This window comes from Halichoeres trimaculatus, unplaced genomic scaffold, assembly GCF_033239565.1.
Source record: "Halichoeres trimaculatus isolate MK-OKI-2021-1 unplaced genomic scaffold, fHalTri1.1 fHalTri1_scaffold_11, whole genome shotgun sequence".
Lineage (NCBI taxonomy): Eukaryota > Metazoa > Chordata > Actinopteri > Labriformes > Labridae > Halichoeres > Halichoeres trimaculatus.
Genome location: NW_027437189.1, coordinates 35,309,247 through 35,336,491, shown reverse-complemented (window position 1 = coordinate 35,336,491; position 27,245 = coordinate 35,309,247). Strand labels below are relative to the sequence as shown.

General features: G+C 43.8%; 2 protein-coding genes across 3 annotated transcripts; one reads left to right on the top strand and one right to left on the bottom strand.

The window, feature by feature from the left end:
- Positions 1-846: 846 nt before the first annotated feature.
- mthfr (methylenetetrahydrofolate reductase (NAD(P)H)) lies at positions 847-13,950 on the top strand. The gene is made up of 12 exons (XM_074680606.1): positions 847-986; positions 3,596-3,857; positions 6,495-6,733; positions 8,273-8,383; positions 8,470-8,663; positions 8,771-9,021; positions 9,146-9,280; positions 9,367-9,547; positions 9,668-9,850; positions 9,927-10,028; positions 10,215-10,334; positions 13,215-13,950. Exons 2-12 carry the CDS (start codon positions 3,610-3,612, stop codon positions 13,452-13,454), a joined length of 2,004 nt encoding a protein of 667 aa, XP_074536707.1. The 5' UTR covers positions 847-986; positions 3,596-3,609; the 3' UTR covers positions 13,455-13,950.
- Positions 13,951-17,697: 3,747 nt separating this feature from the next.
- LOC141799648 (solute carrier family 2, facilitated glucose transporter member 1-like) lies at positions 17,698-27,000 on the bottom strand. Of its 2 annotated transcripts, XM_074681946.1 has the most exons (9): positions 26,745-27,000; positions 26,441-26,601; positions 26,110-26,350; positions 21,690-21,852; positions 21,368-21,555; positions 18,968-19,072; positions 18,779-18,880; positions 18,496-18,699; positions 17,698-18,354 (listed from the first exon to the last, which is right to left on the bottom strand). In XM_074681946.1, the coding sequence occupies exons 1-9, from the start codon at positions 26,775-26,777 to the stop codon at positions 18,148-18,150; spliced, it is 1,404 nt and encodes a 467-aa protein (XP_074538047.1). In that variant the 5' UTR covers positions 26,778-27,000; the 3' UTR covers positions 17,698-18,147. The 2 variants fall into 2 exon arrangements, with proteins under 2 accessions (XP_074538047.1, XP_074538048.1); XM_074681947.1 differs by lacking the exon at positions 26,745-27,000 and having other exon boundaries at positions 26,110-26,346; positions 26,441-26,511.
- Between the last annotated feature and the right edge of the window lie 245 nt (positions 27,001-27,245).

Here is a 27,245-nt window from a genome sequence, read left to right as displayed (position 1 = left end):
AATTACGGAAGTTAAAATCCATAAACTGAAAGCTTTGATATTAATTTTGTTTTAAAACGTTACTGGGTAGCACTGTCATGTATGTACACGAAGTTCCATAATTACCACGATAAGTAAACGCAGCATACGGCATAGTCATGTGACTCAAAGGAAGTAATCGGACCCAAACATCAAATTGCGCCGTGTTTACGCAAAACTAGTCTGATTTCTTTTTAAGTCAGCAAAGATTTTAAAAAAGCATCTTTGAATGTCTGTGCACACTGTACTGTAGTTTTTCTTTGTTTCTTTCTTTCTTTCTTTCTTTCTTTCTTTCTTTCTTTCTTTCTTTCTTTCTTTCTTTCTTTCGAGTTATTTTGATAATAAGGTTTTTTTAGAGAGACACATGCTACAAATGTAAAACGTATACTTATCATATAAGTAACACATAAGAGAAGAGAATAAATGTTAAAACCGCGTGGTTGTGATTCTCCATAACACCAAATATGGTGTTTGATGCTGCATTCAATGTCTCTTATAAAAACTGATTTTCTTGCTGTTTAGCTTCCACTTGTTTTAACAACAACAAAAAATACAACCATAACCGTGAAACAAACTTGATTGGATTAAGAAATGCATTAAATAAAAATAAGTCAGAGAAATTTTCAATACACTCCATCAGGGAAATACTAAATTTCAGATATTTCGTAGAACATTACCTCAACAATTTTGTGTGCATAAATTTGGTGTGCGGTATTTATTAAATTATTGGATTGAGAGTCAAATTTGCGTGGGATGAAATCGATATTGGTTGTGTTTCATGAATAAGCAGTGGCTGCGGTGTGAGCGCTCACTCTCGGATAGTGTGTTTTCCGTCTTAATTGAACGCAGCACCGTGTCGTTGAGCTCCGTTGTCTCCCACGCTGCTGCTGCTGCTGCTAATGCACTCTCCCATGCGTAGTCCTGGATGGAAGACAGCCAAGCTCCACTGGGACAGCCGGTTGGAGGAGGTAGGAGAGGCAACATTTAATAAGTCGTCTCTTGTGTTGCTCCAGAACACAAGAGTTTAACCTTATCGTTTTATTTTGATTTCTACAATCAATGGGCTAGCATCGCTGATGTAGCATCTAAGGGCTAACTTACTCGTACGGGTTCTAAATCCAGACTGTTGTCACCCTCGTCTGATTTGTACGAGTTTTTATGCTACTACACCGTCCTAACACCTACTAGAAAACTCTAGACTTTTAGATTAGTGTTGTCGGCGTAGGGTGTGATGTGTAGGCTGCATTAAAGGGGGATAAAAGTTGCTAAAAGTATAAGTATGAAGATCACTAGCCTCTTCTATTCATTCCTAGTGGATTTGATGTGATCTGATCTTTTCTGCCGTGTTCAGTTGGTTGGCATGTTGACGAAAAGGCCGCCCGAAGTGATATGTCGCACTTTCAATGGCGTTTGCAGGAGCGCGTCCAGAGAGGGGTGGACAGGGCGGTATGAGACCCCATTGAGCCATCTAATGTGCCGCTCTAAAATCCTAAACTGTGATTGGCTGTTAGCGTTAATGTCGCTTGACCAATGGTTAAATCAAGTATTGGGATGGTTAATGGTCAAAAGGATCTTCTTGAAGTTTTCTTAAAATTTTAGTCAAGAACAATTTCTTTTGTTGTCATTTAAACCTGTTGTAAATTTTGACTGGAGAGATAACCTCATGGTCGTCCTTAAAGGGATAGTTCAGTTTTTTTGAAGTGGGGTTGTATGAGCTCTATGTGACCACTAAGGACATTAGATACAGTAGAAAGTTGTCTCCTCTCCCTCAGTAAGACACAGACTAATTGCTGGTGACGAGGAAATAGGGGCTAACAGGGAAATACCGTACCAGATTCAAAGGCTATTTTCTCTGCCTACAAGAACTCAAATCAAAAAGTAATACCACAGTTTAAGAGTATGCTACATAAAATATTTTTAATTGCATTAAGTCTTCAGAAATATAAACATTTATCTGGACCTAACTAACTGGTCATGTGTCCTTCCGCGCAGCGCTAGTGTGCTCCGTCCCCCCTCCCCCTTTCAGCTGTAGGGAAAGTAAACAAGCTATGCTTCGGGCACCGGTTGTGGCCTCGTGTAAGTTTGATCAAGTATTGTAATTCTTTTGTTTGTACTCTAAGGATTGTGAGGCAGCGTAGGAAATTCAAAATGAGTGACTATGACAGTGATGAAGAAGTTCCATTCACTTTGGAACTAAAAGGATACCTGTATGAACCGGAGTACACAGAAGAGGAGCTGCTACAGATGGAGACTGAAAGGAATACAGAGGAAGCATCCACAGACACTGGATATCAAGATGCTGAGTGTTACTGCTGCTACGACTGTTGTTGTTGTTGTTGTTGTTGTTGCTGTTACAGGACACTCCAGAATTTAGAAGAGCAGGGAAATCTGTGTGATGAGTTAAACTGTGGTATCATTTTTTGAGGCAGAGAAAATAGCCTTTGAATTTGGTACGGTCTCTCCCTGTTAGCGTCTATTTCCTAATCACCATCGATGACAGTCTGTGTCTTACTGAGGGAGAGGAGACAACTTCTACTGTATCTAATGTCCTTAGTGGTCACATAGAGCTCATACAACCCCACTTCAAAAAAACTGAACTGTCCCTTTAAAGGGGCTGTGAATTATTTGAAAGTGATCTTTAAAAAGGCTCCCTTTAATATGTGATTGTTAGCGTTAATATTGCTGGTTACATGCGATTTTAAATTAAATCTTCTTAGCTTCCAGTTCAGGTCGACCGGGACCAAAATGTCTGGGTCTCCAACAATACCACGCCAACTGACGAAATTTAGTTGTGAGAAGAGATAAAATACAGAGATCTGTGCTTTTTTCTGCTAAAAACGATTCCTGTCATTAATTTTGTAGTGATGGTGGACACAGAAGTCTAACTGTCAGACAGAAAAAGGACAGAAGCACAGAAGAAAGCTTAAAGGGAGAGTTATACAGCCCGAGCTAAAGGCTAATTAGCCTTCTGCTCGGGTTGTATCACTCCATAATACAGGGGCTAATCTGTTTGTGATAATGTTGACTCCAACCCACAGTCAGCAGTTATTCTGCAGTGGTCTGTTCAAACTTGAGAGTCTATCAATAAAATGAAGAGTGAGGTTATGTTAGCTCTGATTGGTAGATGACTGGCAGGACAGAACCAGGATCACTCATGTTACATATTATGGACATGTCTTAGAGCACAGGGCTGCCAGCTGCACTAAACATAAACTTAACTACTTACAAACTGACAGTGTTTACATGTTGTCACGTTATCCTTCAGATATGTCGGAGCACCGGGCTGCACTATGTATCTGTACTGATAAATACCTTACCTCAGTGTGTTGTATCCAGTAAAAAGTTGTCTTGAGCAAAGGGACTTTGTTTTGATCCAATCTCCATTTAATTCCAAAACAAACACACACCCCGCTTAGTAATTTATGACAGCGTGCGAAGACTCTGAGCCACAAGGTGGCGATGGAGTGCATAGATCCTTCCTAGATAGCAGCTTAGAAGGAATTACACCGTAAAGATTTCACTGTCAGAAGTATCTGTGTCTAAGATGTGTCATTTGTTTTGTGTCTTCCTCCCTCAGTATAATCTGCCATCATGGTGAACCAGGTTCAGCAAAGGGATGGCAGCTGGCAGCCATGCAAGAGCGACTCCAGCGGAGCCAGCAACAGTGGAGGAGAGAGCTCCAAGGAGAGCTCGCGGTCCTCCACGCCAGTGCTGGACGCAGACCGGTCAGACAGGCTGCGGGACAAGATGAGGAGGAGGATAGAGTCTGGGGACCACTGGTTCTCACTAGAGTTCTTTCCCCCTCGCACATCCAGTGGAGCCGTCAACCTTATTTCAAGGCAGGTGCATTCAGATATGATCTGTTAAGGGACATAAAGAGATTCAAACCAGTGAAAAGTCCTTAGTGAATATAGACATAATAGCATCGTAACACCTTTGTGTTCTAGTTTTGATTGTTCAAATGTTGACTGACTTTTTTGCTTATCTTTCCCTTGAAATCTCGTAATTATGATTAGCAGTCAAAGAGATTAGCCCCCTGACTTAAGGCTGGCACACAGTACAGGATTCTTCAAACCTTCACGCATTTACAGAGCACACATTTGATGACAACACAGGCAGATCGCATCACATCTCTCTCTTCTGATCTTACAGTGTGTGGTGTGCACTCTGGAGGACACACACACTAACCCATTCTTCAGCACGGTATCAGCTTCTTCATGCTCAGTCACGCTTTAGAACGCAAGATCAGAATATATTGCGTGATAAAACGTGAGTTTGGTGTAAACAAACATGACGAACAAACAGGAAAAAAGCAATGACTGTTGTTTTTGGCGTCTAAATTTTTGAGAAAAAGAAAACCAAAAAAAAGAAAAACAATTTTGGAAAAAGTCATGGAGAGGCGGGATATGGGCCGTATGAATAACAGAATGAGTTGTTGGTGAGTAAAGTTGTCACAAGTATTATGGTATGGCCACACCGGACACAAACCTGCGTCAAAATTACATACAAAGTCACTGCAGAGACGTGCTTGGACGCCGATTCGCCACAGACGTGTTGGACGAGTTTGTAGCGTTGGCCCATTTGAAGCGTCAGACGCCTCTATGCTCGAGTTGAAAATACTGAACTTTCAAAGCGAATTTGCATGAGGCTGTGCCGCTGCAGCCAATCAGCAATGACATTCACTGATGAACAATACACGTTTTCAGACCTTATTTTTGTTAAGAATAAACATATTTCAGGGTTACATAATTATTTGACCTTATTTTAACCTTCACATTCAAAATGGCTGCCACTTTTGGTGTTTTTTTGGGGGGGGAGTTTTTGCCTTTTCTGGGGCATTTTTCTCCGTTTTGTTACAGAGTCTCTATAAGGTTAAAATGGAAGCTCTGCTCATGCTGAATTACATAAAATAGAGTTAAAGTTCACAGAAATAACATCTGAAGTCAATAAAGTAGATGTTTATGTGTAAACAACGCTTGTTGATTACCCATTTCCCATTAGAAAGGACCATGCAGCTATGACTTGTCAGGTCTATATCACAATATTTTTGGCTTTATTTAATTCTTTTGCAGTTTCAGGCCAATGGAAATGAAAAGATTCCTTTAATATGCTCCCATTTAAATGAATGGAGATTTACCATCACCATGGAAACCGCTGGAGCAAAGACATATGTGTGATGTCACACATGAGCAGCGTTTCCATTTTAACCTTATAGAGACTCTGCAACAAAATGGAAAAAAAAATGCCCCAGAAAAGACAAAACCTCCCACCAAAAACCCCTAAAAAACACCAAAAGTGGCAGCCATCTTGAATTTGAAGGTTAAAATAAGGTCAAATCATTATGTAACCCTGAAATATGTATTTCTTAACAAAAATAAGGTCTGAAAACATGTATTGTCCATCATTGTAGGTCGAACTTTTAAAAAGATCATTTCCATGACAGCCATGTTGGATTTGGACTCCAAAAATGTTTCCCCACCCTTTTAAGAAACACACCCCATCTAAATTTGTATTTTGGCCCTACTAGACGACAAATCCATTGAGAAACGGACCTTTGCTCACCGTGGTCACGTTTCGCTCCAAAATGACCCAACTAACTGTTTTTTAATTTCACTTTAAGCCTTGGCAAAAGTAGAACAGGTATTAAAACTTTTATTATTACTAAATAAATCGATATTGAATCTGATTGTGAATCGAATTGGGACCTTGTGGATCGGAATTGAATAGATTCAGAAAATCAGTGGCCATACCCAGCCCTAAAAGTTACGACATCTTATTTCATAACTTTGATATTCCATCTTTCATGTAATTTAATTAAAATGTTTTATGTCAAAATTGTGGCATACTTTCTCATAACTGCAACTTTTCCATTGTGTAGTAACACTTTCACAGTTTTGACTTTTTAATTTAACGATTCAGATGTTTTTGACATATTATGACAAATGGGCTCACAATTTTAATTTGTTTTTCTAACTGTTTTTCCTTGAATGGAAAATTAGCTCCTAATTTGGACAGTCTGTTACATTAATTGTCCCTGTCAACCAATATTTTGATTATGTGTGACATTGTCTTGCTCCTTTTTTGTTTCAGTATCTTATAACTTAATAAACTGAATATTTACATCATATCTTTTTACCACAAAAGTGACCCAACATTTGCTTTTTTGTCATCAAGGCTTCATACTTATCTACTGGCAAGCGTTAGTAGAGATAAGCTCACACATGACCAGAGGGTGAAGCAGAAAGCTGTAGTTCTGTGCAGTCTGCCTTGTTAAAAGTAACTTAAGGAAGCTTTTCTTAATCCCTGCAGAACAACTGAAGATATACAGATCACTCACATCCCACAGTAACATGTTTTCACTCATTTTAAAGACCTTTAAGAGCTTAAAGATGAGTGACTGAACTGGCATGAAGATCTGTGATGTGTATTAAGTATCATCCTGGCTGTGTCTTCATGCTCTGCTCTCCTCTCCTCAGATTTGACCGTATGGGCTCCGGGGGGCCTCTGTTCATAGACATCACCTGGCACCCAGCAGGAGACCCAGGCTCAGACAAAGAAACCTCCTCCATGATGATCGCCAGCACTGCCGTCAACTACTGTGGTCTAGAGAGCGTCCTGCACCTGACCTGCTGCAACCAGAGCAGAGAGAAGATCACAGGCTACCTGGCCAAGGCCAAACACCTGGGTCTAAAGAACATCATGGCCCTGAGGGGAGGTAAGAGACAGGTCTCTGATCTCATTCACATATAGGAGTGGAGGAAACAGAGGGAGGAAATCCCTCTGTTTCCTCCACTCCTGTGTGTGAGTAGAAATAAAAGCGTCTGTCACAACTTTACTAAATCAAAACGACTTGTGCTTCAGTCATGCTTGATGTGTCCTAGAGGTCTGCGTAGCTCTGAGTTTCCAAAGTACAAAAAAATCTGGGCATTTTTATGATTCATCACACAGAGATAACTGCGTGTAAATAATTCCTGGTGTGAAATTGCAGCCACACTCTGCAGAGACACAGAATTAGCGAAAAAGTGACATTAACAGTTAGGAGAACTACTTCTACTCGGGTTTAGCACTTGCAATACACAGCCCCCTGCAGTTTGGGAACAGCCGCTGCACAGAGTGTTAAAAAGTATAAATGGACTCTCGCACTGATTCCATGCGTCACGTTTGAAAGCATAACCCAGCCTTAAACCTGCAGCTTGTGGACAAACATTAACTAACGTCTAAAATCAATACAGACTTCCTTTGTTTTAGGAACATTGATTTGTAAGAAAGATTCAAGGCACCAGGATACAAAATCATCAAGCACCTGGCCGTGACTAACCTCCTCATCATGGAGCAGGCTGACGATAATAGATTCATCTGCATACTTTATAATGAATCTGTTTGTGTGGTTACTACAACAGTCATTAGTATATAAGATGCAGAAAATTGCAGACAAAACACAACCTTGAGGTGAACCGGTTGAGGATGACAGAAGGCTGAACAATGTTCCATTCACTCTTACTTGTTGTGATCTATTAGTGAGGAAGTGAAGAATCCAGCCCACGAGACACACATCCAGACCAAACAAATGCACAAGTTTATCTACTAGGATATGAGACTGGATCGTGTTGAAAGCTGATGGGAAATAAAAAAAAAGCAATCTGACATGATTTTTACTGTTTTAAGAGAGAACTAGGAATACTTTGATGCAACGAACACAATGCTGAAAAGTCTGGGTGGTGTACTGTTTACGAAGCAGGCTACTGCTTCATGATGAATACAGTTAATGTCATTTGTTAACATGACCAACAAATATTTAGTATAAAACATGCTTGGAAAAAAAGTTCTAAATAAAACAAATACACGTATATAAACAAATACCTACTACCTTTATTTATTGAGTATATCATTTCAAACTTCATTTCCACATTGCAATAATATATAAACTGTTCATTCATTGAACTTATCAAAAATGTGCTTTATCGTGATGTATATCCTATCAGGATCCAAAATGAGCTATATTAGGATATTACATTTTGGTCTAATCGCCCAGCCCTAAATGAAACTCAGTTTAGTTTGAAGGAAGAGGAATGACGATCAACATACTCACATTTCAGAGATCAATGTCTTAAAAACAAAGACTCTTAAACGGACAGTTCCAGTTTTTTTAAGTAGGGCTCTGTGAGGGACACTATCACAATAGATGTAATAACCACAGGGCATCTTGTTTTTTTGGATATGGACAAAACACCTTCATACTCTGGTGTCTGCACAGATCCCATCGGAACCGACTGGGAGGAAGAGGAGCAAGGCTTCAACTTCGCCATCGACCTGGTGAAGCACATCCGATCAGAGTTTGATGACTACTTTGACATCTGTGTTGCTGGTATGTGTCTGTGCTACCACTCCTTCAGTGCTGATCACTTTCAGCAGTCAGGAGTCCATCTCTGAGTTAGGTCTCCATGGTTCCAGGATACCCGACCGGACACCCTGAGGCTGAGAGCTACGAGGATGATCTCAGACACCTGAAGGAGAAGGTGGATGCTGGAGCAGACTTCGTCATCACGCAGCTCTTCTTCAGAGCCGACACTTTTCTGAAGTTCCTGGACGACTGCAGAGCCATTGGTATCACGTGTCCCATCTTACCTGGAATCTTCCCCATCCAGGTGACCCCTGATGCATTTCAGCATTTGAATTCTGCCTAGGTCTCATCTCAACAGGAAATGAAACATTCCTGTATCAGACTCTAATGTGCATCCTGTTTTTCCTTCAGGGTTACCAGTCTCTGCGTCAGCTGGTCAAACTGTCCAAGCTGGAGGTCCCAGAGGAGATCACTGAAGTCATCGAGCCGATCAAAGACAACGACGCTGCCATCCGGAACTACGGCATCCAGCAGGCGGTGGAGATGTGCCGGGTGCTGCTGAACAGCGGGAAGGTGCCGGGGCTTCACTTCTACACGCTGAACCGAGAGGTGGCCCCTGTGGAGGTGCTGAGACAGCTGGGTCTGTGGATAGAGGACCCCAGGTCAGTCTCACACTTTAGGTACATGTACCTTCTATAAACACCCAGTGTTGGTTTGGTCCAGTCCCAGGCTCTTGGTTAGTCCATCCTGATTCAAAGAGAGTCAGATCTTGTCTCTTTCTTCCAGACGACCTCTCCCCTGGGCGGTGAGCGCTCATCCAAAACGAAAAGTGGAAGATGTTCGACCAATCTTCTGGGCGTCCAGACCCAAGAGCTACATCTACAGAACTCAGGACTGGGACGAATTCCCCAATGGCAGATGGTGAGCTCAGGGACTGGATAAGTAATGAACAAGACACCCTGAACATTAGTTTCTTTTTTAAACTGTTCAATAATTTGCTCGTTCAGGGGGAACTCTTCGTCTCCAGCCTTCGGCGAGTTAAATGACTACTACCTGTTCTACCTGAAGAGCAAATCCTCCAAAGAAGCTCTGTTGCATATGTGGGGAGAGGAGCTGATGAATGAAGAGAGCGTCTTCGAGGTCTTCACCTGTTACATCTCAGCACAAGCAAACCGCAGAGGGCACAAGGTATACCAGGAGCCCACATTTTCCTCTGGGGCTTTTTGTTCGGTAGAAAATTAAAAACTCACCCAGCACCACCTAAAAGGTCATCACATTCATCCCTCACCACATGTCCTCTCCTGACAGGTGATGTGTTTGCCGTGGAACGACGAGCCTCTGGCCCCAGAAACCAACCTGTTGAAGGAGGAGCTGGAGAAGGTGAACAGGCGAGGAGTCCTGACCATCAACTCGCAGCCCAACATCAACGGGAAACCCTCCACAGACCCCATCGTGGGCTGGGGCCCTGCAGGAGGATATGTCTTCCAGAAGGTGGGAAGGCTTTGTGTAGGTTAGCAGATGAGTTTGTCTCTGACATGTTTCCTCAGTCTGTTTTTTCCTTCATCAGGCGTATCTGGAGTTTTTCACCTCCAGTGAAAACGTCACAGCTCTCCTCAAAGTCCTGAAGAAGTACGAGCCCAGGGTCAACTACCACATCGTCAACGTGCACGTGAGTCCAGCAGAGAGCTCCTGCTGTTCTGTGTGTGTGTGTGTGTGTGTGTGTGTGTGTGTGTGTGTGTGTGTGTGTGTGTGTGTGTGTGTGTGTGTGTGTGTGTGTGTGTGTGTGTGTGTGTGTGTGTGTGTGTGTGTGTGTCAGCGTCACTTATTCTTGTTAATGTGTGTATTGTGTTTGCAGGGCCGTAACCTGACCAACGCCCCCGACATGCAGCCGAACGCTGTGACATGGGGAATCTTTCCTGGCAGAGAGATCGTCCAGCCGACCGTTGCAGACCCAGTCAGCTTCATGTACTGGAAGGTGAGCCTTAGAGTCAACGTCTGGGTTTTGTTTGGACCCCTTAGATTGAGGCCCCAAAGGTAAACTGTCTTCAGTACTATTATATTAGTAGGGATGGGTACCTTTCACATTTGAAACGATACGGTACCAATGCCCAGTACCTGGCAATCGGTACCGGTACTCAACAGTACCAATTTTCGGTACTTTTGTGTGTTAATGTGGCAAAAAATATCATTTTTTAAATGATAAAATGTAAACTCTTTTTAATTTCACATATTTATTCTTCAGTATGTAAACTTGTAATGCTGTGTTCATGTCCAGCATGGAAAATCAACCTTTCTTCCACTCTCTCACAGTCACAAGGATGCATTTTGGTACCTTTATTTGGTACCTTGTGATTTAACATGAATCAGTACCCGGTACTTTTGAAAGAATTCGGTCGGTACCTATAAAAGTACCTAATTCAGTACCCATCTCTATATATTAGTACTGTAGAGTTTGCTTTTTGACTTCAGTGAGAATGTCTTTCTCCAAACCATCACCATCACCATGGAGGTGTGTACTTTTAAACAGGGAGGAAGCTCCCTGTCTTCATTTATCAACCCTTGTATAACCAAGTGTCTGTGCTGAAAATAGCCTTTACACTTTGTTGAACCTGGACCTGGACCCAACAGTTCCTTGGGGTGTTGTTCAGTTTTCATTTTTTCAGTGTAGTGCAGTCAGACTAAAAGTGTTTCAGGAAGAATAAATGTCTCCTTCATTAAAGGATAAGTTTGGTTTATACAGCTTTTACATTGTTTATAGAATGAAGTAGAACAAAATACTCACCCAGAAGGCTTTCCTGATCCAAGCAGTGCTACGGGAGATATTTAGATCCAAAACCGTGCAGCGGACGTCCGTATAATGGGATCCATTGGGGCATAGACAGCGCCGCTCCTAAAACTGCATTAATCGTCCAAAAACTCACGTTTTCCACCGATATTCCATCATGGTCCGCTCCGGGTTAGTCCTCTGCTGCAGTCTGTGTCACTCCAGACAGCGCTGTGTGGCTGTAATGACCTCTGAACTGACGAAGACTTTGTTTACGATTGCCCCTCCGCGCATGCGCAGTACTCTCTGGAGAGCTGACTCCTTTCTTTGAGGGGCAGCGTAAACAAAGTCTTCGTCAGGTCAGAGGTCAGCACAGCCACACAGCGCTGTCTGGAGTGACACAGACTGCAGTAGAGGACTAACTCTGAGTGGACCATGATGGAATATTGGTGAAAAACACGAGTTTTTGGACGATTAATGCAGTTTTAGGAGCGGCGCTGTCTATGCCCCGATGGATCCCATTATACGGACGTCCGCTGCACGATTTTGGATCTAAATATCTCCTGAAGCACTGCTTGGATCAGGAAAGCCTTCTGGGTGAGTATTTTGTTCTACTTCATTCTATAAACAATGTAAAAGCTGTATTAACTGAACTTATCCTTGAAGAGCGTAAAGAGCTCCATTGTTATGGGTACAGTATCAGTGGCTCCAGCTTGTGGACATGCTCTCATCTCTTATCAGAACATTTTTAATGACACAGAATAAAAAGAAGACGAACTGAAAAACAGAGAAAAATAATGCAAAATCTGAAACTAACTGATGCCTGCTGAGGGCCAGAGGCCAGCAGCCTCTGTTGGGAAGTTTTACTGCTTTATCTGGTGCAGCTGCTGCTTCTTTTTCTGCTCCTCTGCTGGCTGCATGTATGAGCTCCACTGGGTCACACACAGGGGGATGCTGACACTGACACTGGATGTCAGCCTCCGAGGTGAAACCGGTACGGATAGACGCATCTCAATGCTGGGTTATATCGTCCCATTGGCTGATGTAGTTCTGATCTCTTAACGCAAAGAGGGTAAAGGAGGTCCCAGAGGAAAAAGAAATGAATAACTCATGTACCTCTGATTAGGGATGGGTACCTTTCACATTTCAAATGATACAGTACCAATGCCTGGTACCTGCCAATCAGTATTGGTAACTCAACAGTACCAATTTTTGGTACTTTTGTGTGTTAATATGGTAATAAATATTTTTTTAATGATAAAATCTTAAAGTTTTTTAATTTAACATATTCATTCTTCAATTTATAAACTTGCAATGCCGTGTTCCTGTCCGGTATGGAAAATCACCTACTCTTCCACCTTCTCCCAGTCTGAAGGATGTGTTTAGGTACCTTAACATGGTACCTTTTGATTTTGTGTGAATCGGTTTCTCAGATAGAATTCGGTTGGTACCTATAAACGTACCTAATTCAGTACCCATCCCTACCTCTGATGTACAGGGATTCTAGTGATGTAAAACAGGAAGTCTGAAGCTGCCCAGTGGACCAGTCACAGGTGTTGATGGCTAAACATGTAGGCGTCTGCGTTGAGTCAGGGATATGCAGATCTGTGGCTTATCTGCAGTGTGCGTCTAACACAGACAAATAAATCAGACTGAACCAGTTCTGTGGTTTGTGGCACATTGAACTCGACTCTAAAACCTTTCAGGAGGAGTTTGTGTTTGGCCCCATGCTGTTTACCTGACCTACAGCTCTGTCCATACTCTGAGGTCCTCAGGTCAGAACCTACTGATGGTTCCTTGAACCTGTTTCAAAACCAGAGGAGACAGATCCTTCAAAGCGGTGGCGCCCTGTCTCTGGAATGAACTCCCTTTGTCCCTGCGTTCCCTGGACTCTGTAGAGACTTTTAAAAAGCATTTAAAGACTTTCTTTTTTAAGCAGGCTTTCAGAGCTAGTAGTATTGATGTTAATTTTTATTGTATTTAAATCAAATGGGTTTTTTTTATGTGAAGCACTTTGTGACGCTTGTCTGTGAAAAGTGCTATACAAATAAAGGTCACTTACTTACAAACATGTTCTTGTGGGTTCCTCAGGACGAGGCCTTTGCCCTTTGGATCGAGCAGTGGGCCAAACTCTATGAGGACGAGTCTCCGTCACGGATGATCATCAAGTACATCCATGATAACTACTTCCTGGTGAACTTGGTGGACAACGACTTTCCTCTGGAGAACTGTCTGTGGCAGGTCATCGACGACATGTTCGAGCTGCTGGACGCACCTCCAGAGGCGCTCGCTGATGGAGCGTCTCTGAGTGAAACAGACTCTGCTTTTTAAAAACACTAAGAACTGCTTGGATTCATGCATTGCCACGAGAAGCTGCTAATTCATCATGAGTCAGAAGCTTCCTCAACAGTATTTTTAAAGTTTTATTCGTGTTTTTGAGTGAATGGAAATGAAACTGCACTGACTCTCTGAACTAAAGGCAGACTGTTTAGACAGGAGAGGATTTTTCATACCGTGTAGCACTCCAAGCTGAGACATGACCCTGACGTCTATTTTTATAGGTTATCATACAGAGATCATCTAAAAGCAGCTTGAAATGAATGTTACCATATAAAAACAGTCTAAAGTAAGTATTTGTTTTTGTCACTGAGGATTTGTCCTTCAGTCTGAGAGATGTTTTCTGTGGAGATGTTTCTCTGAAGAGTTTGAGCTGCTGCTGATTTTATGAACCACAGAAAGAAAAGTTACATTTCCAACCTGTTGCCTTGACACGTTTAATGTATGTGGTATTTATTTTTCTCTGCTCATTAAACAGTTTCCAGGAATGTCTCAGACAGACCTGAGTCAAGCCTCTTTCTTAACCACTGCTGAATGTGCGCTTTAAGGCATGAGCTTAATGACGTGAGCTCGTGGACATGGGGTAAGCAGCACCACAGGGACAGGGAGCTGAAAGTACAGAGGACAGACTGCAGGACTTTGTGGCAGCTTGATGACGTGTCAAGGATTTCCTCACAGTGGCCCTCGTTTATCAAACATGCGTACACATGAAAAATGAGTACGCTCTTTTCCATGCACAGATCGGCATTTATCAATCTGAACGTGAGCGTTGGGTACGCTCAAATCCCACGCCAGGTCTGAGTTTGTGTACGCAAGTTTCATGTCAGTGGGCAGCGTGGTGCAGCGAGGGAAATCCGTCTGTGAAGGAGAGTTATTAGATCATATGAGCACAAAACATTTTCAGAAATAAAAACTGATGTTCTTAGATAAATATTTAGATCCTCGAATTAGATATGACACCAAGAATGTTTCTAACATTTCACGCTTCTTCCACAAATCTATAAAATAGTCCGCTATGAAATAGCAGTGGGAGCTGTCAGCTGATTTCTCCCCATAAAAAAATGTGTTTCCTCCATCCGTTTACTTAAAAAATAAAATAAAATAGAGAGGCTGTTACTAGTTTTTAATACACTTATGTCCATGTTAAAGTCTCTGTAGAGAACATTCAGAGGACACTTCCATTTTTCCTGTAATGCGTCCCTCCATGTCCTAAAATCAATGGGTTCGGCCAGCTAAACCTTGAATATTTAGGGGTGTATTGTGTAAATTACGATTGTTTTCAGCCGCCAATACCTGATCAGGCCTATGCCGTGAATGGCACTGGTACGCATGATTCATAAATCACACATAAACATTGCCGTAGGATTGTTTTTACACTTAGATCTGCGTCAATTCCCACGCAAGGTTGATAAATTGATAATATTGATAATAATTCATAATATTGATAATAGGTTGACTATTGATAATAGTTTTTTTTTTTTTTTCATTGCTAGGCGCTGCCCAAGTAGCTGCCTCCTGCAGCAGCTCTCTCTTCTTTGTCCATTTCTTGAATTTTTTTTGTCTCTTTTTCATCACTTTGTATTTGGAGTGGATCATCACTTTGTATGGTTCATTGTCGGTCACGGACACCAAACTTTTTGTGGTTTCAGTGATATTTTTACTACTTTTCTCCTGTGTTTGTCTGGAGATCCTACATGTAACCATGGCTGCATTGTTTACATGTGAAATCAGCTGTTAGCAGCCTGTAGCATGTCAATGCTAACTAGTGTAGGGCTTGATGATTTCCCTCGAGGTGAGGAGGAGGAGGAGGAGGTGAGGAGGAGGAGGTGAGGACGACGTGCTGGTTCTCAGGTGTGAGCTGGGAGGTGACGACATGGACCAGTCCTTCCATCCATCGTTGTTGGGAACGTGGGATCTATCTCCAGTGGGATGGACGAGCTAGCCGTGCTAACCCAGCGGCAGAGGGGCTGCCGGAGGGCAGAGTGGCATCGTGTTGTTCACAGACGTGGCTGACGGAGCTGACATCAGACACCGGTGCCACAATGGAGGAGCTTCACCTGCTGTGGGCAGACAGGATCCAGGAGACAGAGACTGAACAGACTGCTGGGGAGGCTCAGTCCTGGACCCTGTGGAGGTGGAGACTGGCTGGGCTGGAGAGTGGTGGACGAGTGGTGGACGGACTGTCGTTATCTATTTTCTTGTTGACCTTTTTGCACTTTCTATACACTTTCTTACTTTTGTTTTCTTAAATGCTGCTGTGACTCCTGAATTTCCCCTCGGGGATAAATAAAGTGTTTTTTTTTCTATTCTATTCTATTCTATTCTATTCTATTCTATTCTATTCTATTCTATTAAAATGCGAATAACATACACAGATCTCATCTCCTGTGTGCTTTATCTATACTAAAATGTACTTCTATGTTTAGGTTCTAACTGCAATTGATGTTCAAGAAACAATTTATTGTCAGTCTGTGGACCCCTGAAATTGCCCTGGCCACCCCTGGCCACCCCTGGCCACCCCAAGAAAAAAAGTAAAGCTCCGCCACTGGTACCGAGCCAACTGATGGTGTTGACTTCCTGTCAGTGAGTGGGTTGACCTGTCAGCTGATGGGCACCAACAGGAGATCCTGATACCTGCTGATTAATGGGGACACTTGTGACCTGGTTATGGATATCTCTACCAAACAAATTCACTAATATTTTATTTAGCACACTAGATCTGTGACAAATAATGAGTGTTACAACTGGTATGGTCAAAAAGTGTTGGTTTTATGTTTGAAGTTCTGTTCATGCATGGCTTGCTGGATTCATCTGTAGTTCATATAAATATAATCATATAAAGACTTTTTTCTTCTAGTGTTTCAAAGAGCTAAAGTGTGTGATTGAAATCTTCACTTAACTATGAAATATCTTCTGTTGAGCTGCTCTGGCAGTCTGTCCTCACTTGTTTTATTCTCCTAACAAGAGACCAGGAATCTGTAAAACCCCAAATCATCCCAGAGAGCACGACAGTATTTAAGCAGACATTAAAAACATGATGAAAACACATTGTTTTAATATCTGTTTTATTTACTATAACCAAACCCTGTGAGACACATTGTGACGTACAAACAGCCTGTAAAAAACAGTGAACTTCTGTCCAGACCTTTATGAGAGAATATACACAAAGAATCTGTGTTTCACTGTTTTTGTACAAAATATTTCTCCTTTAACTAAAATCTGTTTGGTCAAAAAGACAGTCATTTGTAGATCAGAGTTTTAATAAGTAAGTTTAATAAGTTGAATCATCGCCTGTCACTTTTAAAGTCTTTGTTCATGTCTGCTATTTAAATCCCTTTAAAGTAAAAAAAGAAACTAGTAATAAACAATTTTTGACATTTTTATACTGCATGCTCCACACTGGTGCCAAACAGGTACTGCTCTGTCCACAGGCGGGTGCCAAAGTTCACATTAAATGGAAGTTCTTCACAGGAGTTTAAAACTCATAAATAAAGCCTAACACCAAAGACAGCCCTCAGTTTGAGCCTAACCTCATATTCACAGCTCACAACCTTGACTTACAGTCAAATTAATCTATAACATCCTGATATCTCATCTTTATGAGAAGGTTAAAGTCAGTTTCAGACCAGATGTAGTGCACACTATTCAAATCTCCTGAGCACCATCAAAAATTGGAATAGAAGAAGATTCAACAAGAGCCTTAATGAAACTATGAAAAACACAAGGATATGACTATTGGTGCATTAATATGAGGAGTAGCACAGTGTCTTCTGTCTGATGTTTTCTGCTCTTTGGTGAGGATTAAAATACACACTTTACTCTCATGGTTAGTATCAGTTATACCTTCTGTTAATAGTGCTTTGTCCCTATTTGCTTTCACAGATCCAAAACCTTCTCCAATCCTACAGAATATTTTTGAAGCATTATTTCCTCTTCCCTTAAAGCAAAAGTTTAACATTTTTGGAATGGTTAAAGTTTAAAGTGTGGGTTTGTTTCTCCACATTAGAAAACAACATTTTATTCACCTTCCTGTGTTTTCTGCCACAGTGCATGCTCTTGAAGGAAGTAATGTGCAGACTTCGGTGACCCCTAGTGGTCAGGATGCAGATTGCAGTCAACTAACACCCACCCACCCCCCAACACACACACACACACACACACACACACACACACACACACACACACACACACACACACACACACACACACACACACACACACGATAGGTGTTTGAATTTGCACCTGACAAACTGCAGAAATCATCCAAGGATACAGAAAAAAGATGCCATTGCTAAATGTGTAACTCATCTAAAGATATCAGCTCCTCACACTAAGTTTACAAAAACACAACACACCTTGTTTTAGCTGATAAAATATGAATTAAAGACAGTATTTTAATACCAGGTTCTGTTTCTGCCAATCTATCCCTGGTTCCACTCTGGACCTCTCATTTAGGAACACAGAGGAATGTTTAGCAACTGTTGAGAAGTTCCTGCTCTCATATTTACAAACGCAGCCATCCTCAGTCAGCTCGATCATCTCTGAACTGTTTGTGAGGAGACTACAGCTCTTCCGTAACGCTAACGACGGCTTACAGACGTGAAAAATGACAGTGTTGCTCTAAAAATGTACCCCAGCTGTGAATCATAACCTGGCTGCACATGACTGTGAACATGCACGGCAGTGTTCAGAGGTCCGGATCCTCCCCTCGCAATGTGTTGAACTCTTCAGGAGCTGAGTATTTGTCTGCACCGTGACTTCCCGACTGACGGAAACCTGCTGCAATCCCGTCAAAGGTGCGGCCCTTTGTCTCCGGTACCTTGAAGTAGGTGAAGACGAAGAAGCCGAGCAGCATGACAGTGAAGATGATAAAGACGTACGGGCCGCAGAGTTGCTGCAGGGACATGAAAGGAGAACATAAGGAAAGGAGAACATAAGGAGAAGTTAGCACATCACGTTCTCTCAACAGGCGTTTCCTCTGGTGTCAGGCTCAGGCTGTAGAGCTCAGATTCTGTTAGCTGTCAGCCAGGCATACCTCCACATACTGGAAGCACATTCCCACCAAGAAGTTTGCAGACCAGTTGCAGAAACCAGCGACAGCGATGGCAGCTGGGCGCGGCCCCTGGCTGAAGAGCTCCGCCGTGATGAACCAGGGGATGGGGCCGGGGCCGATTTCAAAGAAGGCCACGAAGCTAAAGATGGCCACGATGCTAATGTAGGACATCCAGCTGAAATGGTCCTGATGGAGCAAACAAAAGAGATGGTCAGTCACTCCATCTCAGGAGCTGATTGATGAAGATCTGCCCACCGATATTCACCAACAGAGCCATGGCAGTGGTTAGGAAAACAGCTGAGACCGCCATCCCCATCAGACCAATCAGGTGAAGAGGTCTGCGGCCCATCCGCTCCACCACAAACAGCTGCAGAGAGAGAGAGAGAGAAGGTCATCATAGAGCAGAGGTTTAATAACCAACACATGTGAAAGGTCAGCTCAGAGGAGGACGTACAGACACCACGGTGAAAGCCGTGTTCACCACTCCAGTCCCGATGGTCGCGTAGACCGGCTGGGACACACCTGCTCGTTGGAAGATCCCGGTGGAGTAGTAAAAGACCTGAGGAGGATGAGGAAGATGAGGAGGAGGACACAAAGAGTCTGAGCAAGGGTACATTCACTTCTCTGTGACTTAGAGCCAACAGATCTGTTGGCTTGAGGTGACAGGATGTCCTGGGTTGGACCAACATACACAGCTCTGTTTCATCTGTTAAGTCCCCACATCAACGAAGACCACACTCACTACACCTCTTCAAACTGAATCAAGCTGATTCACTTTAACAAAGTCAAAAGGATGCTGGAATCATCACTTTTTGTATCAGTTTGGTAAAGGCTGGATCGTTTACTAAGCACACCACCATTTCTGATGCAGTGTCAGACCTTCAACGAGATCCTGAATCATAGATCCCGAGTCATGGGTCCTGACTCATAGAGGCTTTTATGGTGGAGCTTTGAAGAGGTATATTGCTGTGATTGGTGTGTAAGTGCAAGGGCTGTTTGATTTGCACAGTGCACACCATCTCTGTACACCAGTGTTACCCAACCCTGGTCCTGGAGGACCCCTGGGCCCTGTTCTACGAAGCAAGTTCAGCCTAGCGAGATAGCCTTGGAGCTACCTCGCTGAACTGAGCGCGGTAGCCGGCGGTCTCGCTACACGGTTTTACGACGCTGGTTGTCAACCTCATAAGTGGATCCAGCTAGGCAATGAGCGCGTGCACGTAATAAGGCGGAGCCCACTGCATCTGACCAATCACAAACATGGAGCAGTCTGGAGCGTCAGAGCAGGCCGGAGAGAGAAGGACCGCATACTTCACACAGGAGGAGCAGGAGGTGATCATGAGGAAGTTTGACGAGGTGAAACATGTAATTAACGTTAAAAGCAACACCGTCGCCGCTGCTAAAGCACGGAAGGAGTGCTGGCAGAAAATTGCTGATAGTCTAAATGCGTAAGTGTAGTGGTGTAGTGCAAATAAAATCTTTTGTGCCATTATCATCCTGAAATAGCACTGTTCACCATGCACTTTTACTGTAACATGCAACAAACTAATTTATTTCTTAGGTGAATTTATTCATTTGTTCATTCCTATCGTGTTTGCATTTTTTGTGGGATATGTAGCCCACATGAGCCCTACATGAATTCCTGTCACAATTTTAATACGGGCAATAAAATATTGTCATGGAACAGAAGTGTTGGCATTGAAGATCTTATTACGGCAATGAGAGTTCTTCATTCCCTTTAACTAGGCTACCTGTAGAAAGTGTCATATACTACCAACCCCTCCCTGGAAAACCGGTAACTTTCATAAAGGTGGTCATCCCAAAAAGAGAGTGGGTCGGGCTCCGATGTCCATGGGATCCTCTAAGAACGGACAAGCCATTTTTTCGTGAGGGCTCATTGGTCAGTGGGCGGGGTTTTAATAGTCCGCGAGTTCAATCTGGAACCTAACTTGCCCCGGAGCAGGTTAGCCGTTCAGCATGTGTTGCCATGGAGACTCGCCTCGCTGAGGAGTGATCCCGTGTCGTAGAACAGGGAATCCGAAACCTATCCTCAAAGCTACCTCGCTAGGCAGTAATCCTGCTTCGTAGAACAGGGCCCTGCCCTGCATGTTTTGGATGTTACCCCACTCCAGCACACCTGATTCAAATGAATGGCTCGTTATCAGGCTCGAGCAGAGCTTGATGACGAGCAGATCATTTGCAGGGCAGGGGTCCCCCGGGACCAGGGTTGGGTAACACTGCTGTACACCATCTCTGCACTCTATGCAGAAATCCACCTTCACTCCACTTCACAGCATTCAGCAACACTGCAAAGACATTAAATATGATCCAATGGTTCAAGATATTTCAAGCTAAGACAGGAACCTAAATGACAGTAAAATAAAAAAAATTGGCCTCCAGTTAGGACACTTATTTCAAAGGTAAGACAATTTAAAGCTACAAGTACTTATGAGCGAGGCCTGGCTCCTCATTGAGCAGGATCTCTCTACAAAAAGCCATGTATGTGATGAGCCCAGGCCACTACAGCAGGCAAACATGGGTGTATTTAAGCAGAGATGCATTGCAGTTCTGCTTTTGACCAGCAGGTAGAGCTATACCATTGTACATGAGAATTATAGCAGTTGGCAAAGTTGGGCCAGACTCCTTGAGTCACATTTTGTTTTGCTGAGACTGAAAGTCTGTCCAGATTTATAGTTAGAGCCACAGAAGAAAAGAGAAGATGAAACAGAATAATCCAGGGGGATCCCGTAACTCATTACCATCAATCATCCAACAATGATATATCTTCTGTATATGCTGAGCAAACCATGTGTAAGACCTGTGTCTGAAACACAGGGGGATGTTCAGGCTGACTTACAGCGTTGATACCAGACAGCTGCTGTGAGAGCTGCAGCATGATGGCCACAAAGATGGGCTGACGGTATGCTGGAGAGCGGAACAGCTCAATGACGGTCACCGTCTTCTCCCTCAGCATCTGCTGACTCTCCTCCTTCATCTCGTGCATGTCCTCGCTCACCTCGTCTGTCCCCCGCAGCTTCACCAGGACTGTGGATACACACAGCAGGATTTATACAGACCCTGGAGGTTCCAAGCCTGGATTGTGTGTGTGTGTGTGTGTGTGTGTGTGTGTGTGTGTGTGTGTGTGTGTGTGTGTGTGTGTGTGTGTGTGTGTGTCTCACTGCTGCGGGCTTTGGTCTCCTCGTTGCAGTTGATGAGGAGGTATCGGGGGCTCTCGGGGCACAGGGGCAGCAGGATGCACTGCAGAATGGCCGGCAGCAGGGTGAAGCTCAGCAGGACAGGCCAGAGGGTGGAGTTCCCCATGATGGCCTCAATACCAAAGATCTACACAACACAGACACAACGCAGTGAGAGATGGGGAGAGGTTCACTGCTCTGACAGACACTGTGTGAACTAATAGTTAAACAGATTCAGAATAATATTCCTGGAATGAGACAGACACAACTCTGGTCAAAAATCTGAGGTTGAAGTCCAGAGCTGGTCCAAGCTGTTAGGAGCCCCTAAGCGAACTTCATTTGGGGGCCCCCTTTCACTTAAGCACAGACGACTGTTAGTGAATTCTTTATCATTTACATGTAATTATTGTTCACCAACACTAAATCTTTCACATCCACAATAAACTATCTCTTCTTCATAATGCTACGCACTCATCATTATCTTTAATCACTTCTGTCACGTTTAGTCATGAAAAACCTGAAAGAATGAGACGGTTTCCCATTTCAAACATCATTAAAGCTGAGTGAAGCACTGCTAATTTCAACATGCCAACTCACTAGTCACTATTGGCTGTCCCACAAGTCACTAAAAGTTACTTAATGATGCTGCTGGACTCTGTAGGAGGGAGAAATAACATGGGAGAGACAGAAAGTATGTAAACACAACATCATAAATATGTTTAGAACTACAAATGAACTTTCTTCTGTCCGTTCTTGTTTTAATTTTTTAAGTCTTAATATTAACCCTCCTCCTTTATGTGGGCTGGGGACCAGCAGAAGTGACCATAATGAGACACACACTTGCCTAAAAAACTTGCTAGAGGGGTCTGAAAGGTCATTAAATGTAGCGACAAAGTCTCTAAGTTGGCAACACTCAGTGATGGTTTTACCTCCACTTTCTTACCGCCGTCATCAGACTGAATCTAAAGTGCTCCCAGACAGCAGAGTGACTCAATGCCACAGGTACACCCTCTGTCATGTATGATCGGAGCTACATACTTGCTTCTAGTAGAATGAAGAACAAAAAAAAACACAAACCAAATGAGGCACAGAGTGAGGAAAACTGAACGGTTCAGTTATTTTTCATAAACCGTTCCATGATGGAGAGGTATCCAGAAACAGGTTGCTTGGTGTAATGTATAGCTCAGTGCTTATGAATGCGACACATAGCCTACGAGTTGATGCACCACAGCTCTCACTCTTGGGGGCCCCCTGGAGGTGACAGGGCCCTAGGCAGCTAGCAAGTTGCTTATGCCTCAGGCCGGATCTGCTGAAGTTCAACACACTTCATAAACAACCATCATCAGCACATCCAGCTCCGGACTCAGACTGAGAGCTTTTCCAGCACTCAGTAATCTAATTACAGCCAATTATCGGATTAAGGCTTTACTCGAATTAAATTGTTTACATGGGTTGCCTTTAAGAACTCACTTAGAGAAAAGGAAGTTTCTCTGCAGCCTAAAGGTGTAATCCCCTAAGAGGGACTGGCCCAGAACAAACCCAATCAAAGCAAACTTTACCATCCTCTAAAGACGCAGACACCGCTGGAGCATGAAGCAACAACCAGGACGGTCCACAGGAGGAAATATCAAACTAAAGCTACTTTGTAGAAAGAGCTGTCTGATGCATGCAGAGCTTTGCCAGACAGGTGATGCCTAACTTTAGGTGAAGGACTTCAGAGAACAGAGGTTTGAATTTCTCCGTCCTCAGAGCAGGAGCTCTGTCTGCGGCCTGGAGACAGGAGCTAAAGTCAGCCTAAAGTCTCCCCAGCAGGGAGCCATCAGGTCAATCCAATAGAGCCCTGGTCCTCTGTATGACCTTCCTAAGCCCACAGTTTGTGTCTGGAAACACACAAAAAAATTTGAGGGTCTCTGCCACAGCTGACAGCATGGAGTCTCCACTGACCACATGTTCCCCAAAAAATAAAAACTCAGTCACTGACTCACAAAAAACACCTGAAACCATCACTTCAGCTTTACACTCTGATAACCCATCACTTCAGATCTACTCTATGACAACCCTTTAGCAGTGGGGTGCACAGAGGGGAGCAGGGCAGCCATTGCCCCCCTTATGACCTTATTGTTAAAAACACATGCTGAAGTACCTTCTCAGGAGCCAAAACCCACAAAGACAACTATCCTTGGAGCCAAAATGCTAGCCCCCTTGAATGCAAAGAAAACCACCCCAATGCCCTCTTAGAAGCCAGAAGTGTAGTTAAGGGGCTTCCTATGGGGAAAAATCATGCTTAACTTCCTTCATGGGAGGAAAAAAACTCAGTGTTAGTGCCTTTTTTATCTTTTCCCACTGCCCTTTGGGTTAAGAATTGAAAACATACATTCACCAGCCACTTTATTAGGCACATCTGTCCAACTGCTCGTTAACACAAATTTCTAATCAGCCAATCACATGGCAGCAACTCAATGCATTTAGGCATGTGGACACAGTCAAGATGATCTGCTGCCTTTCAAACCAAGCCTCAGAACGGGGAAGAAAGGTGATTTAAGGGACTTTGAATGTGGCATGGTTGTTGGTGCCAGATGGGCTGGTCTGAGTATTTCAGAAACTGCTGATCTACTGGGATTTTAACCCACAACCATCTACAGAGGGTTTACAGAGAACGATTTGAAAAAGAGAAAACATCCAGTGAGCAGCAGTTCTGTGGGTCAAAATGCCTTGTTGATGCCAGAGGTCAGAGGAGAGTGGACAGACTGGTTGTAGCTGATAGAAAGACAACAGTAACTCAAATAACCACTGGTTACAACCGAGGTCTGCAGAAGAGCATCTCTGAACACACAACACGTCCAACCTTGAGGCAGATGGGCTACAGCAGCAGAAGACCACACCGGGTGACCCTCCTGTCAGCTAAGAACAGGAAACTGAGGCTACAATTCACACAGCAACACCAAAACTGGACAATAGAAGATTGGAAAAACGTTGCCTGGTCTGATGAGTCTGGATTTCTGCTCCACATTCAGATGGTAGGGTCAGAATTTGGCATCAACAACATGAAAGCATGGATCCATCCTGCCTTGTATCAATGGTTCAGGCTGCTGCTGCTGGTGTAATGGTGTGGGGGATATTTTCTTGGCTCACTTTGGGCCCCTTAGTACCAACTGAGCATGGTTTAAAGTCCACAGCCTACCTGAGTATTGTTGCTGACCATGTCCATCCCTTTATGAGCACAGTGTACCCATCTTCTGATGCTACTTCCAGCAGGATAACGCTCCATGTCATAAAGCTGGAATCATCTCAGACTGCTTTCTTCAACATGACAATGAGTTCCCTGTACTCAAATGGCCTCCACAGTCCCCAGATCTCAATCCAATAGAGCACCTTTGGGATGTGGTGGAACGGGAGATTCTCATCATGGATGTTCAGCCGACAAATCTGCAGCAGCTGTGTGATGCTATCATGTCAATATGGACCAAACTCTCTGAGAAATGTTTCCAGGACCTTGTTGAATCTATCTAAAAGGGGGTCCAACCCGGTACTAGCAAGATGTATCTAATAAAGTGGTCTGTGAGTGTACACACGTATTTGTAGATGCTGCATCGACCAGCTGAGAAATATGGCAGCATTGTGGCCTTATTGGTAGTGGCACGGTGGAAAGGTGAAGATAGACATGTAGTGGGAACACACCTTTAATATGCACATATCTAACAGTGGCATGCTGCACACTGACCTTTCATTCACCATGAGATACTACAATAAAGAATAAGAACTGTCTGTAGGTTCTGTATGGAGTAGATCTATGTGAGCAGACTCACAGAAGTGAACTGAGTTCAATAAGAGTCCCACATTTGCATCTCTGCAGGGCCGAGCTGCCACTAACTTGGCTGACCCACTGATGTATCCCAGCCAATGAGATGTCTATAGGTCTTTAGCCGATTGTTTCTGGAGGGCAGCTCAGTGATCGGGCATAAACACAATCAAATCTATAAATGAACCAAAACGAACTGAAGCAGTATGATTCAATGATACCTAAACCCAAACAGAAATGGCTCACAGAAGCTGCTTCTCCTGGGTGAACCTCATGGGGCGCAACCTAAACCGCTAGGACATCTGTGCCCCAGCAGTCACATGTTTGAAGCACACAGGGTGCTTCCAGGGTTTCTCCCCTGAGATCATTGGTGACTCCCTCACTCACCAGCTCTATCGCAGGAGGTTGGTGAATCCTCTGCTGCTTGATGGCTTGGCTGAAGCACCAACAGGAAGTGGTGTTATAGTAAAACTAAACCTCATTCTGCAGAAACACGATCACAAACTCCAACAGTTAAAGCGTGGACACCGAATAAAGAGGCCAGTTCCTCCACATGACTGTCCTCATCAGCCCCCCATCTCCTTCTCCAGGAGTCACTGAACTCACCTGAGCCAGGAGGATGCCAACAACCACTCCAAGTTGATGCAGAGTGCCTAGTGCCCCCCGAATCGATGTTGGAGAGATTTCCTCAACGTAAAGTGGCACAAAGCCCGTGGAGAGGCCTGAGTAGAGGCCGATGATGAAACGTCCGATGATGAGCATCTCAAAGGAGCCGGCTAGTTTGGAGAAACCCATGAACGCTGCAGCGACGAAGGCCAGCACGTTGGCTGCCAACATGGAGTTCTTCCTTCACAGAGAGAAAGATAGCTGATCAAAGTCTGTTTGTCATTGTTAACATAGGATGAAGTTAAAATGCTTTAATAGAGGAGAGACGAACCTGCCAAAGCGGTTTACGAAGAGTCCCACAGAGAAGGAGCCGACCATTCCTCCCACAGAGAAGATGGCCACAGAGAGTGACCACAGAGCAGTCAGCGTGGGCTGAGAGATGTTCTCTGAAAACCTGCTGTGCCAAGTCTCATTGTAAAAGCTCTCAATGATCTAAAACACACACACACACACACACACACACACACACACACACACACACACACACGCTTAAAGAAACTACATCAAGATGACGTGTAAAGGTATGGACTCCTCCTGTGGCCACACAGAAAGCAAATTTACGTCCAATTACATACAAAGTTGATGCAAAGACGTGTTAAGACACCCATTCATCCTGGAAGGCATGTTGGACGCGTTCGCGTGGCACGTTTGGGGTGTCGGCGCTTTTGGAGTGTCGGCGCTTTTGGAGTGTCGGCACTTTTGGAGTGTCGGCGCGTTTGGAGTGTCGGCACTTTTGGAGTGTCGGCGCGTTTGGAGTGTCGGCACTTTTGGAGTGTCGCCGCGTTTGGAGTGTCGGCACTTTTGGAGTGTCGGCGCGTTTGGAGTGTCGGCACGTTTGGGGTGTCGGCGCTTTTGGAGTGTCGGCGCTTTTGGAGTGTCGGCACTTTTGGAGTGTCGGCGCTTTTGGAGTGTCGGCACTTTTGGAGTGTCGCCGCGTTTGGAGTGTCGGCGCGTTTAGGGCATCAGACGCCTCTACGCTCGAGTTGAAAATATTGAACTTTCGACGCAAATTCGTGTGAGGCTGTGCCGCGGCAGCCAATCAGCGATGACATTCCCCCACGACGTCAATGATTTAA